At 39.3% G+C, this 12,887-nt stretch overlaps 1 protein-coding gene across 1 annotated transcript in view; it reads left to right on the top strand.

The window, feature by feature from the left end:
* LOC126248190 (uncharacterized) overlaps positions 1–12,887 on the top strand; it is a 378,208-nt gene that overhangs the window by 274,806 nt on the left and 90,515 nt on the right. The window contains exons 4-6 of the mRNA XM_049949014.1: positions 1,323–1,553; positions 10,901–11,074; positions 11,368–11,621. Coding sequence (XP_049804971.1) covers positions 1,323–1,553; positions 10,901–11,074; positions 11,368–11,621 — 659 coding nt within the window. The remainder of the gene's footprint in view (positions 1–1,322; positions 1,554–10,900; positions 11,075–11,367; positions 11,622–12,887) is intronic.

The raw sequence follows: 12,887 nt of genomic DNA, 5'->3' as shown, positions 1-12,887 counted from the left end.
TGATGTATGAATATTAAAGTGACAGATACTGAGATAATGACAATGGGATAGAATATCAACTAAAACTGCTGGACAGAGGAAAGCTGTATGGATCTAATTGGATACCTACATGATTCTATTTAAAGTAGGCGAAAGAATTTGCTGTTCTTCTAGCAGTAATTAGTAATGATCACTGAAGAAATAAAGAATTCCACGTAATTAGAAATGATCACTGAAGAAATAAAGAATTCCACGTAATTAGAAAAATTTGCAAGTCACTTCCATTTCCAAAAAGGGACATCAAACAGATGCACACAACTAAAGGCCTAAATCACTGATGTCTATCTGTGGTAGAATTTTGAAACAAGTTTTATACTCATGTATTGTAACCTTTCTGGAGACCGAAAATCTGCTTTATAGGACTCAAAATGGATTCCACGAACAATAGTCTTGTGGAACCCAGCTCATCTCTTCCTTCAAGAGACCTAGATGGCTCATTAAATGGTGTTCATTTTGTTGCTGTGATCCTTGTCTTCCAGAAGGTGTTAAATACAATCCTGTATTATCACTTATGAACAACATATGAATGATTTGTGACTGGATTAAAGCATCCTAGCAAATAGAACACAGTGTGTCATTTTTAGTTGTGAGAGATACCTTAAGTCGTAAAAGTAACTTCAGGTGTACACAGGACTACTACCATTATATAAAAGCTAGTGTTTACCTCTGTGAACAAAGCTCTTGCTTACTAAAGGCTTACCCAACTGAATTTTCTTTACTGCAGATTAATGTAACAAATGATCAGTCTTTCCTTTCAACAGTAACTAATACATCCAATCCATGTTTTCTCTCTGTTTTCATTTCTCATGATCTTGTAATGAGTCTTTAAACAATGCAATACTTCGAAACATCCATTTCTCCCACTCTGATACTGTCTAATGCCAGAAGTAAGATTCCAAGGTTCAAAACCTAGTGAATTTTCAAATATTTTATGTATCTGTCAGTCTACTCTCAATTTTTCTACCTCAGCTGATTGTGTTTCAATTTTTACTATTCCTTTCTTTAAAAAAATCAATGGTTCTTCTATGGTAGCATTATAAATGCCTACCAAAAATCAATGCTGGCTGTTCTAATCCACACCACCATTCCCAGATGTGCTACAATGTATTAGAATTCTAGTTGGTTGTTAATAAATATAACCATGTATGTACACAGCAGCTGTTGCTTCATTTAATAAATAATTGTGTGGGAGGAACATCATGTATTCAGGTTTCTGTGTAAGACAGTACATTTTTGCAGGTACAGTGGCTGTGTGCTCATTGTATATGTTGTCTGGTCCCCAGCTGACATCAACCTCAAGAACTGATGGCACAGGAGAATCTTGCAGTAGGCAAAGTGGACAGGATTGTTCTTGGTCACCTGGGAGCCATGCACATGCAGGGCTGCACACACATGACTCTTCTCCAGAGGTCCAGCACCAGTATCAACAGGGGCAACAGCAAAAGTTACAACAGCAGCTGCAGCCACAGCCACAGCAAGAGCAGCAGCAATTACAACAGGACCAAGCCTTTTTGGTATGCAAATTGTGTTCTGTTGAATCAGCAGTGAATAATGTTTTTCTTTATAAAAATATACATCACTTCGGTAACTGCATGAGCTGAGCTCAGTTGGGATTTTACTTTTGAATTAATGTATTTCATTTATATTTCACTTTTGAATTAATTTATAATTGTAACAGAGGTGTTTGTTTAATGTTTACTATGATCTTAAGTAACCTATCCAAAAATGGCTTGTTCATCAAGAAATACCTTGGATAAAACTGTGACATCAAGAAAAAAAGTGCTTCATCATCCTAGTAGCATCCATCACAGTTACATTTTATTATGTGGCAGTTGAACTGCATTTCATGGATACATCTACCTTGTGAAATTGTCCTGACATTTCATGTGAATATGTATCATATACGTTATCTGTGTGTGAATTGTCATCTAACCAGGCACTATTAAAACAACTTTCATAGGCTGGCTTGAAATTAACTTGGTAGTTTGAAACTACCTGCCAGCTTAATAATACTCAACTGTGACAGAATTACTATAAAGAGATTATGCTATCCAGGTTGCTGATCCTGTCATGACGCTATGTTGGAAATACGTAGAATCTGTGAAACAGCTTGTTGATGACAATTTCGTTTGTTGTCAAAATATTGTACATCATTTGCTACAACACTGCCATTTTCAGGAGAACTTTTCTCCTGGAAAAAAAAAGTTAAAAAATGATAAGAATAGGGTCTTAACAGATGATTTGGAAGTAATTTTCGATGAACGTGACACAAAACTAATGAAATTAAGAGCATAAAATGAATTATCTACAGTTGGATCATGAAGATGGCTTAAGCGCAGTGCCTATCAATAATCATGAAATTAATGAGGCAAGATTGTAAGTTAAGGGGGTGTGGTGGTAGGTAGCAAAGTGAAATTGTCTGTCTACTTAGAACTGCTGTAATTTAGATACATCCTGTTCATCTACCATACTCCAGGTATCCCAGTATGTGGTGTACCGCTGGATTTTAAATGAAAACCACTTATTGTCAAAATGTCATACAATTGACCATGTGAAAGAAAAACATGTCTTGAAGTTTGTGATGTGGTTTCATGGCAAAATGAGGGATCATATGCAATGAAGACAAATTATATTGAAGAAACAGTAATATAAATTTCGTATTGTTGAATAAGGTGGCCATACTTTAATCATTAACAATGCTACAGAAACTTCCTGACTGATTAAAATAGTGTTGATTAAAATAGTGTGTTGGCCAGGTCTCAAATGTAAGAACTTTCCGTTTTAAATGTTTTTGAGCTATCACAAGCTGTGATGGTGGGTCTTCTTGGATAGCTTGCTCAATTGAGCACTTGCCCACAAAGGGCAAAGGTCACAGTTTGAGTCACAGTCCAGCATACAGTCACACTCTGGCAGAAATGTATAATTAGTGAAACTGACATATAATTCATGAAAACAAAGCCCTAAAGAGCTTCACAGCCCTATAAAAAATTCATGGTGTGTTGATTTTTTGTCTGATCAAGCTGTGACTATGAAAATTGGTGATTGGTTGTAAGTATCTGCACTCTCTCTCTCTCTCTCTCTCTCTCTCTCTCTCTCTCTCTCTCTCTCTCTCTCTCTCTGTGTGTGTGTGTGTGGGCGGGAGCGTGTGTACATGGCTGACCCACTGGTACTTGGTGCCATTTGCCCAGGGACATGCTAGTCGCCAAAGTGGTATCCAGTTGAAAGAATTGCACCAGGCTGTTGAGCCATACAACAATATTAATAATAATAATAAACTGCTACATACCTGTTGTTGCAATGACTTTTTGGGCTACTTGAATGCTTACTAGCAGTTGTGGAACCTAGCAGGTGGCAAGCATTGTCATATTCACAATATCATGTAAGATGGAAGTTGTCAAATGAATTACTAATAATTCGGGTGTGAACTATGTGCAGGATGAATCTAAACTCTACTGCCAAAATTTTTGAGGTTGTTCAGAGGTATTTCTGAGTGTTTTGGTATGAAAGACCTGCAGCCTCCAGTGAGTTGTTACAGAGTAACAATATAATTATGATTCAATATTAAATAGGAAACACTTGCTAATATTCTGCAAAGTTTTATATTTGGCCATGAACTGGGCTTCTTAGGTCATCAAGTGACAGCTGAATATCTCAAACGCAGATAAAATGACTTGGATATTATTTATACAAAATACACACAAATGATTAGACCCCTACATCTACAGAATTTACATAATGCAAAAATAGTTACAGTAACTAAAAAAGGAAACAATAAAGTTTTTATGTGGAGATGCATTTAACAAATAATATAAAGTAAAACTAAATATACAATTTTTGTTTAGTACTTGTAAGTAAAATGTGACAGAAAGGAGAAAGGAAACTGAGTTTAGTTATTTAATACTAAGGTGACTGTCTGTGCTATTTGTTTCTAATTTCCTGTAGGATCATCTTTCAGTTTTTCTTCTTAAATCTACATCATGAGTGGTTTTCTGTTAAGATTGTCACCAAAGGTCGAAGCTTCCAGCACTGGCACTGCCACGAACATGCAGATTTCCATTTGAAAGTGCATTAAGCTGTACATGTTCCTTTATCTGCTATTTAAACGGAACTGCAGACAATCAAACGTATATGCTTTGAGTAATGACTATAGCTCTGTCTTGATTGGTAATAAACTATGAAAAAAGAAAATGCATAACATTCATCACTTCTTTACATTGGCCAATGGGAACAAATCAGTAGTTACAAAAACTAGTGCATCGTCGCAATTGTTGACAAAATTTCAGGTAACCTCACAGAAAAGTTAGTCTAACATCTACATATCTGCATTTTACAATATCAACAGTATATCAAAGTTTTTATGGAGCAGTTATGACAAACTGCTACCCTTGGCTCAGAGTGATGTGAATAAAATCGGATGCAAGCATGGTGTTCAGTCAGCCAGAGCTGTGACAATTAGGATATGTGAACAAGAGAAAACTAGGAGATTAAGATAGAAAGATTCAAAGTTCAATGATCATCTTTAAACAGAAAACTACTTGCGTGATGTAGACCATGAAGTTTTACATTGTGTTACAAAACACTGAAAGTTGACGGTACTGGAAATCAAGAAACAAACAGCACAGAATGTCAGCTCAATACTAAATGACCAAAGTTGATTCTCTTTTTCACCCTCTTTTAAATTAAGTTCTAATTACAAATACTAGATTAAAATTGCAAATTCAGCATTATGTTTGATTAGTTGCTAAATGTACTTCCACATAAACTCAGTTTCCTGTTTTAGTTAATGTAACTATTTCTGCGCGATATGAAAAAAAGTAATACTTTCCTATGTAGACACTCTATATGCCATCATTTTTGTAACTTCTGTATAAACTATATCGGTGCAAGTTTCACATCATTTTATCTGCGTTTGTAATGTTCAGTTATCACCTGACAATGGCCTATGAAGCCAAACACTAGTTTGTGACCAAATAAATATAATTTTACAGAGCATTATGAAGCGTTTCCAATTTAATATTATTATGTTATGCTAATGGAAAATTCTGTTAATGTTATGTATGATTTATTTAGTTTGCGACCCCAGTTACCCTCATTTCTGTGAAAATACCTTCATTCAGTGAAAAAGCTTGTAACATGCAATCATCAAAATGTGCAGTACAGAACAAAGAGTAATGCAGCAGCCTTCAAATGCAAAAGTACAGGGTGACCAGAAAGTCCCTTACATGGACAATTATTTAATTTAACTTTAATAACACATTACATTTATTTGTCTGAAGCGTTAGCATGTGCACCACTACTACACCTGCACAGCTTATTATGCCTAATGTCATTGTACTCATCTACTTCTGTAGCTGCAGCATCACATGCTGAAAGGTTTCAAGCACACTTGCCTGTGGAGCATCATTTTCCACATTCTGTTTCTTTCCGTTGTATTCTTTTATGAGCCATCTGTCAGTTTGTCATTGGCTGTTAGTTCATTGATGGCCATTGGCTGAGATGTTTGCAATCCTAAATTCATTTCATGTGATTTGCTTTGTGCTGCTTTTAACTCCAAATTTTGCAGCATGCTTTTTGGTACTCTTGCAGGGTTGGCATCACTGACACATGAACTTCAGCATGTTTTTCCCTTCAGGTTGATGAATGACCAGAGGAAGTGGCATCCAAAACACTTTTCAGACAAAAAGCTTTCTCCTCCTAGGCTCCTTACTGAACCAGTCATGACATTTACTCATCATCTATGCCATATTGTGTGTTGCTTTGCTTCCATTTATGGACCCACAAATTTGTCACTATGCAGTCCCCCAAACTCACTGGTATCTGCCATTGTTCTTCACCAAACATGGAAAGATGAACAGTGAATTGGTTAATGCACAGACTTTATTCTCCTCTGCAGAAAGTCACATGATGGAAATCACGTTGCAATTCACATGAGGAGAGCTGTTGTCATATCAACAATCATGATGGGAGGTTCAAATCTTAATATCTTAACTTCTTACACTGCAAATTGTGAAGTGCTCATAGTGCATGTGGCGTGGTGCAGAGTAGCGTGCATTTTTGTAACTTAACAGGTTCAATTGGTTCCGTGCAAATTAGCAAGCAATGCAGTGGTGATGTGACTTGTGTGTGTGTGTGCCTGGTTGCATGGTGGTGTGTTTATGGCAGTTTCTTGCACCATGCACAACTGTAGCACTACGGGAGAGGTGAGGTGGGGAGCGGGAGAGTAGTTCTTCAATAAACTCCCTTTGGCACTGCGCATAAGGGCAGTGGTAGTAATGGCCATTCAAAAAATGTTGTCTTGCTACTGAACTTTGTCACTGAGTAGTGTTTTGTTTTTCGCCATTCAAGGTCTCAATCTTTTCTCATTAATACATCACATTTTTCAATTATTTCTATGTATAGTTTTGCTGTTTTGTTTTGTTGTTTTTTTCTTTTAAGAGCAATGCATACTTTAATAACTGGTGAGCCATGAGCCTAAACTTTGTCTTCAGATTGCAAGCACAAAATTATCATTGTTCATGACATTGTTCAAAAATTGGTAATAAACTATCGCGGGCAAGTGCTCTACCATCTGCACTACCCAAGCATGACTCACGCCCCGTCCTCACAGCTTTAATTCTGCTAGTACCTCATCTCCTACCTTCCAAACTTCACAGAAGCTCTCCTGCGAACCTTGCGAAGACATGGCTTAGCCGCAGCCTGGGGGATGTTTCCAATATACTGCCAGTTCAGTTGCAATTGGCTCAGATACATAACATCAATTTACATCAGTGGTGTGATGTATGATGTCATGTATTTCCGAAAACTTCTCTATCCATTCTGAAGTAATCTGTAAAATCAGCATCATTAATTAATTAATAAAGCAACACTGCTTCAGCATTAGTATCTGAATCTGGTTAAGAACCCAACTGTTTTACTCCCAAATCACACATTGTTAGTTTGGCAAGCTGTCACTGCTGTGGGAAAAGCTCAGCATAGCATTGTCATGCCACTCTTCTATTGCATTCAGTGAAGCCATTCATGAGGCACATATCATCCAACTTAATGAGCAACTTATGCATGCTGCTGTGTATCACAGTTAACTTACAACTAACAGTGTGAGAAAAACAAATGAGACAGAAGCAAGCTGTACTGAAAGCAAGCTTGAGTGTGAAGGGTAAAGAGGGCATTACTCTTGTCAACAGCAAGTACTGAGAGAGAATGCAGTAAGTTCCTTTCCAAACAATACACACAGTGCGCATTGGCAACATGTGAACTGTTATGCAGGTATTTTAGATGGAATACATACTACCAAAATGGGGATAAGAAATCAAACAAAATAAAGTTTCTCTGCAACAAGCCACAGTTTGCTGATACCATTCTACTTCGGAAGTATCTGTGAACAACCTCTGAGCCACCTGGGATTAGCCAAGCGGTCTAAGGTGCTGCAGTCATGGACAATGCGGCTGGTCCCAGCGGTGGTTCGAGTCCTCCCTCGGGCATGGATGTGTGTGTTTGTCCTTAGGATGATTTAGATTAAGTAGTGTGTAAGCTTAGGGACTGATAACCTTAGCAGTTAAGTCCTATAAGATTTCACACACATTTTAATGTTTTTGAACAACCTCTGAAATGTTGTTGACAGAGTTCAGGTTCACCATGTACAATGTTTTAACAGAGGGAGACGTAAACAAAAAACAAAATTCCCTCCAACACTGTTTCTGTGAAAGACAGTGCTGTCAGTTAGCTAAACTTCTTATTATACTTGAGAGCTCTGAGTATCTAATTTCTTGTCACTGTACACCAGTGTTTTAAAACCTGAAACATAGTTTTGGAATCACACATGAAGGACAAATTCTAAAGAAACAGATGAGCTGACTGCATTAAAATACGCTACTGGGATGTGCTTTGAAAATCAGCAAATTCTATAAAAAGCAAATTTGTTGTACTGAAAATCAATGCCTTGTTATGCAAGAATGTACCTTTTCACTGGAACCTGGATTGCAAAAACGCTTTTCAGGTTTTGAAGTCCAAACTACTCTTGGCGCTTTGTTTAGCTACATTCTCTCCAGACCAGCATATAGTTTTGATGACTGATGCCTCGCAGTAGGGCCTCAACATCATTGTAGCACATTGATATGTCAAGCTTTCACCTCTAAATCTCTCACTCCAGCCCAGCAGCATTATTATCTTATGGAAAAAGATGCTCTAGCTGTGCATGTCAAGATGGTAACAGGTGGGCACCTGGGGTGTTTTTCCTACATGTAAAATGATAAATGCCAGGATTCATGAAAAAGATGGATTTATTCCCAATAATTACTGCTAAGGAATACAAAGCACATGAAAACGGGTCACAACTGTGGAATGAACTGCACATGGTATGAAGAGAGCATTTCGCCCACACAGGTTTGTGGCAGAAAGTTGGTGTCTCACACTCAGCGGTACTGTGGTGGCCTCCCTAGCTCAACAGAATAGCATGGGAGCCAGCCAGAAGTACTGCAGAGTAGTTTACAGAATAGCTCACCATGCCACTGCAAGAGGCTAAGTTAAAATGATGGAAGTAGAATACAATAAAAAAATTTACTATTTTTACCCATTACCATGTGCATTGCCATAGTCTATTCTCTCCAGAAATTTGATGTTTTTTGTGTGGCTCCAAGTTTCACCTTATTACTGACCATAAACCTTAAGTTTCCTTGTTTAACCCTCACAGTTCCTTGCTTGTCAAGGCAACGCACCACCTACAATGCTGGATGATGTTCCTGTCTCGCTACAATTACAATATCCATTTTTGATCTATGTTTAAACGTGCCAATGTGGATGCCTAATCCTGCCTGTGGATGCCTAGTCCTGCCTTTGTGTGGATCCTGACCCAAATTTTGATCATGAAGAATTGCTTTGCTTCCATCATGATATTGAAATGCGGATCACTGTTTTGGGTTTCACATTTATGACCTCACCCACAGCACTTGCTGTTCCAACCAGGTAGTTGATTTGTTCAATAGGGCTGGCCAGATAAACTGTCAGGCCAGGCTTAGGACCCTTTGTGCAACTATTTTTACTTACTGTATTGCATCTCTGTTTTCGACAGAGTTTTGAACGTGTCTGTGGAAGACCTCTCTCCTCGAGTAGTCATTCCCACCACATTATGGTGTGAGGTTCTACATCTCCTCCAGCAAGGTCATTGGGGAGTTTTATACATTAAACTGTTAGCTAGGAAACGTTGTTTGGGCAGGGATTGATGGGGAAATTGTCAATTTTGTCATGGCTTGTGAGTAGTGTGCATCCCAGGGTGTCTCTGTCCACATGGCCCACTCCACACCAACCATGGGAATACATTCATAGAGACTTTGCAAGGCCCTTCTTGAATTCCTATTGGCCTTGTACCTTAGTTTCCGACAATGGTCTGCAGTTTGTTTCTCACACCTTTCATTTGTTTTGTTCCCAACATGACATTCATTGTGTTATGGCTCCACCGTTCCACCCTTTAATTAAATGGTGAGACGGAATGACTAATGGGTACATTCAAGTCCCAAATGAAAAAAAATTGTTGTGGATTCTTTGACCAATGACATTCTGTTTTCTGACTTCCTACTGCTTCATGCCTATAAGGGAGTGGAGCCCAGCTGAGCTGCTTCATGGCTGACAGCCATGCATGCTGCTCCACCTTCTGTGGCCTGTGCCACACATGCTGCAGTTGGGTTCATCCTGCCGTTTTGCTCTTGTCGCCGGTGTGGGCGCAAGGGTTTGGTCACCAGTCCAAGTGAATACCGGTCACTATGGCCACTGTTGTCCACTGCTGGGGATGTCGTATTTGTAATGTCAGTATGGCCGATGGGCTAGTGGTACGCCAGATTGATCAGTTGTGCCCCCACCCGCAGCCAGAAGCTACTGGTTTGTGGGTATGGTCCCCATTGCTGCTGCCCTCCCCACCGCCCTCTGCCTTGAGCCCATCATCACCTGTTGCGAGGTGCCCTCATCCCATTCACTGCCTCTTCCATGTGCTGCACCTTGGGGTACCAGCTCCTTGGTGCCTGTTCTCAGATCCATTGCCGCAACCTGCTGTTCCGGTTGGGTCGTCTCCCCAGCCACCTCACCATTATTGCCTCGGTGTTCATTGCCAGTGGGTCCAGCTCTATCTCCCTTGCACTGGGACCTGCCTGCTGATGACAATGCGGAGATGGCAATGGCAGCCGCCTCCTCAGTGCTGTTGTCAGGCGCTGTGCAGTTGCATCATCCTCATATGTTCCTATGTGTCAGTGCATTCTGACACTATGCTCTGGTGCCCGCCTGGCACATTGTCCCACCCCTGCTGTCAGCACTGTTGCTGCTTTTCCAGATCCAGTGGATTTGTCTCTCGTCAGACTGCCATCATCTCCTCCATCACTTCGGTGCTCTTTGCATGAGAGAGAGTCTTGCTGTATCCTGATACTAATGCATGCAGCAGCCAACTGTATGAATGCGGGCTGGCCACTAGAGGCCACCTGTAGGAAGCAAGCACACAACACAGTCTCTGCTCTGCTGTGCTGTCTAATGGTGACTCGTGCATATTTACATGTAGAGCAGCATGACTCTCTCAGTATGTTCTTTTAGTTTGTACCACTCACCCCATTGTTCTGTGTATCACTTATGTGACACCTTCTGATGATTCTTTTGGCTTGTTATGTCTGGAGTCACAAGAGGCTTATTTCTGTTATTGTTTAGAGGTTTATGAATAAAGCCATATTTCAGTTACTTGGATCGATTTCGAGTATTACTTGGTTACTACAGATAACTTGTATTTATAAAGTCGTATAGATCAGTAGGCAAAAGTTTATTTGTAACAGTGATTACTTTCTCTTGATGGCAGTAATAAAAAAATTTATGATCATTTAAAAAATGTTTCCAGGAGGATGATGGTATCAATAATTCAAAACCACAGATTGCAGATATATCACAAGATACTGAGCATGAGACAAAGCACAGTATAATGCAACAAAACATATGGTTTCCTCAACCAGTAGAAACAAAGATGTCACCTGATTCTGGTTTCATGTCACCTTCACCATTCAGTAGTGATGAAGTAAGTTTTACAAAATATGGGACAATTTAACATGGTTTTGTTTTTAGTTAGCAAAGAATAGTTAATGTGTTTACATGAGTAGAATTATGATGTTCGTTATACTTTGGAGTACATTTCTATACTTCTGTATGCTAAGAAAGTCCTGATACTAATTGCCAAAAGGGTCATTCCATGAAAAGTGAAGGTTTTGTTAAGTGTGTGTGTTTTGTTAACTACACTTTATCCTTTGCTTTTGTATAACATAATTGAGATCTTTTCCATGTGCCTAAGAAATATAAATTTCAAAATTCCAGGAATCAGCAAACCACTATTGGAATGCGACTATCATGTCACCAGCATTACTGGGGCCAGTGTATTCTCAAGCAAGAATGCAGTCATCTATCGTCCATCAACCTCTGCCACCTTCTACACAAATGCCACCTGAAGAACGAACATACATGAGGCCTTTGGAAATGCTGTGGAATCTTCACAATGACATGCAGACAGCTGGTGCATCTGCGTTAACATTTTCCAGCTACTGTTACAGAAGACCCATCAGCTCAGTTGTGTAAGCCTTCTGTTTATTTAATATTGTCTGTAAACAGTTTTCTTTAAGAACCAACATAGATGCACTTTGATCATTTGTTTCCCTGTATCATGAAATTATCTTGCTGCCTTAGATTTATTTTTAGGATTTTCTGAGTTTAGTTGTGGACATTGTGTCCTTGTTTTAGGCAATGTTAGTGGTCAGTAATCTAAAGGTTGGCATCGTCATCTTTAAGTGGCAGACAAAAATGTGACTTACATTTAAAAGCTGCGTGTCCTAAAATTCCTGTGTGAACAATCTCATTTTTGTTATATATCTGTTGTTGTGTCATCATCAGATAAAAGCCTATACTCTTCTTGTTAAACAGCAGAATGGTGGAATTGGTCCAAATGACCGTAGTCATACTTTACTATTAATATGATATCCAGTGTTTCTACTTTGTTCATGAAATCATATGCCTTTTTCTATGTTTTTCTCATCTTTACACTGATCTATTATGATTTAGAAAATATTTCTATTTTTTTTTGTATTTCATTTGAAATACCTTGAATGATAGTAGCACATATCACACTTATGTAATTTCTCTTCTGAATATATGTAAATAAACAAACAATGAAGTGGCAACAATTAGCAGTCATGCAGAGTTGTTGCTGCTCATTGTTGTCTTGGCAGGTGCACATTCTAATCTGCCCCCTCCCCTCCCGCCCCCCTCCTCCCTCTCCAGGGAGCCCACAACTCTTTTGTGGGTATGTGTGTGGCATGCATGGGTTCCTGAACTATTGCAGTCTTTCTTCTTTTCTAGGCTGCTTTACCTTCCCCTTATTTCTTCTTCTCCTTCACTGTCCTTATTCCTTTCCCTTTGCCCCCTTCATTTCCCTCTCTTAGTGTTCTTCTTCATGTCTGCCCAACTATCCTCCTGACGCAATTTGTCTTGCAGTTTTGGTTGGTTTTCTTTTCCTCCTCCTATTTGGTTTTCTTTTCCTCCTTTTTGGTTTTCTTTTCCTCCTCCTTTTTGGTTTTTCTTTCTTTCATCTCATCCTGACTTCCATCTCTCAATTTGAAATCTATAATGTGAGCTAGATGGGGAAGAAATCCCTCCCTAGTGTCTTTGGCGTAGTTTCTTCTGCCCCTCCCCCCTCTTCCTCTCTCCCTCCCCCCCCTCTCTCTCTCTTCCCCTCCCTCTCCATCATAGCCCTTTCACCTCCTTGCTAGATCACCAGCTCGGTAGCCAGTCCATGTGGTGGGGCTGTTATGTGCCCATCTGACTAAGACCCTGACACCACAGGG

This window comes from Schistocerca nitens, chromosome 1, assembly GCF_023898315.1.
Source record: "Schistocerca nitens isolate TAMUIC-IGC-003100 chromosome 1, iqSchNite1.1, whole genome shotgun sequence".
Taxonomy (NCBI): Eukaryota; Metazoa; Arthropoda; class Insecta; order Orthoptera; family Acrididae; genus Schistocerca; species Schistocerca nitens.
The sequence above is the reverse complement of the archived record's forward strand: the minus strand, read 5'-3'. Positions and strand labels throughout refer to the sequence as shown.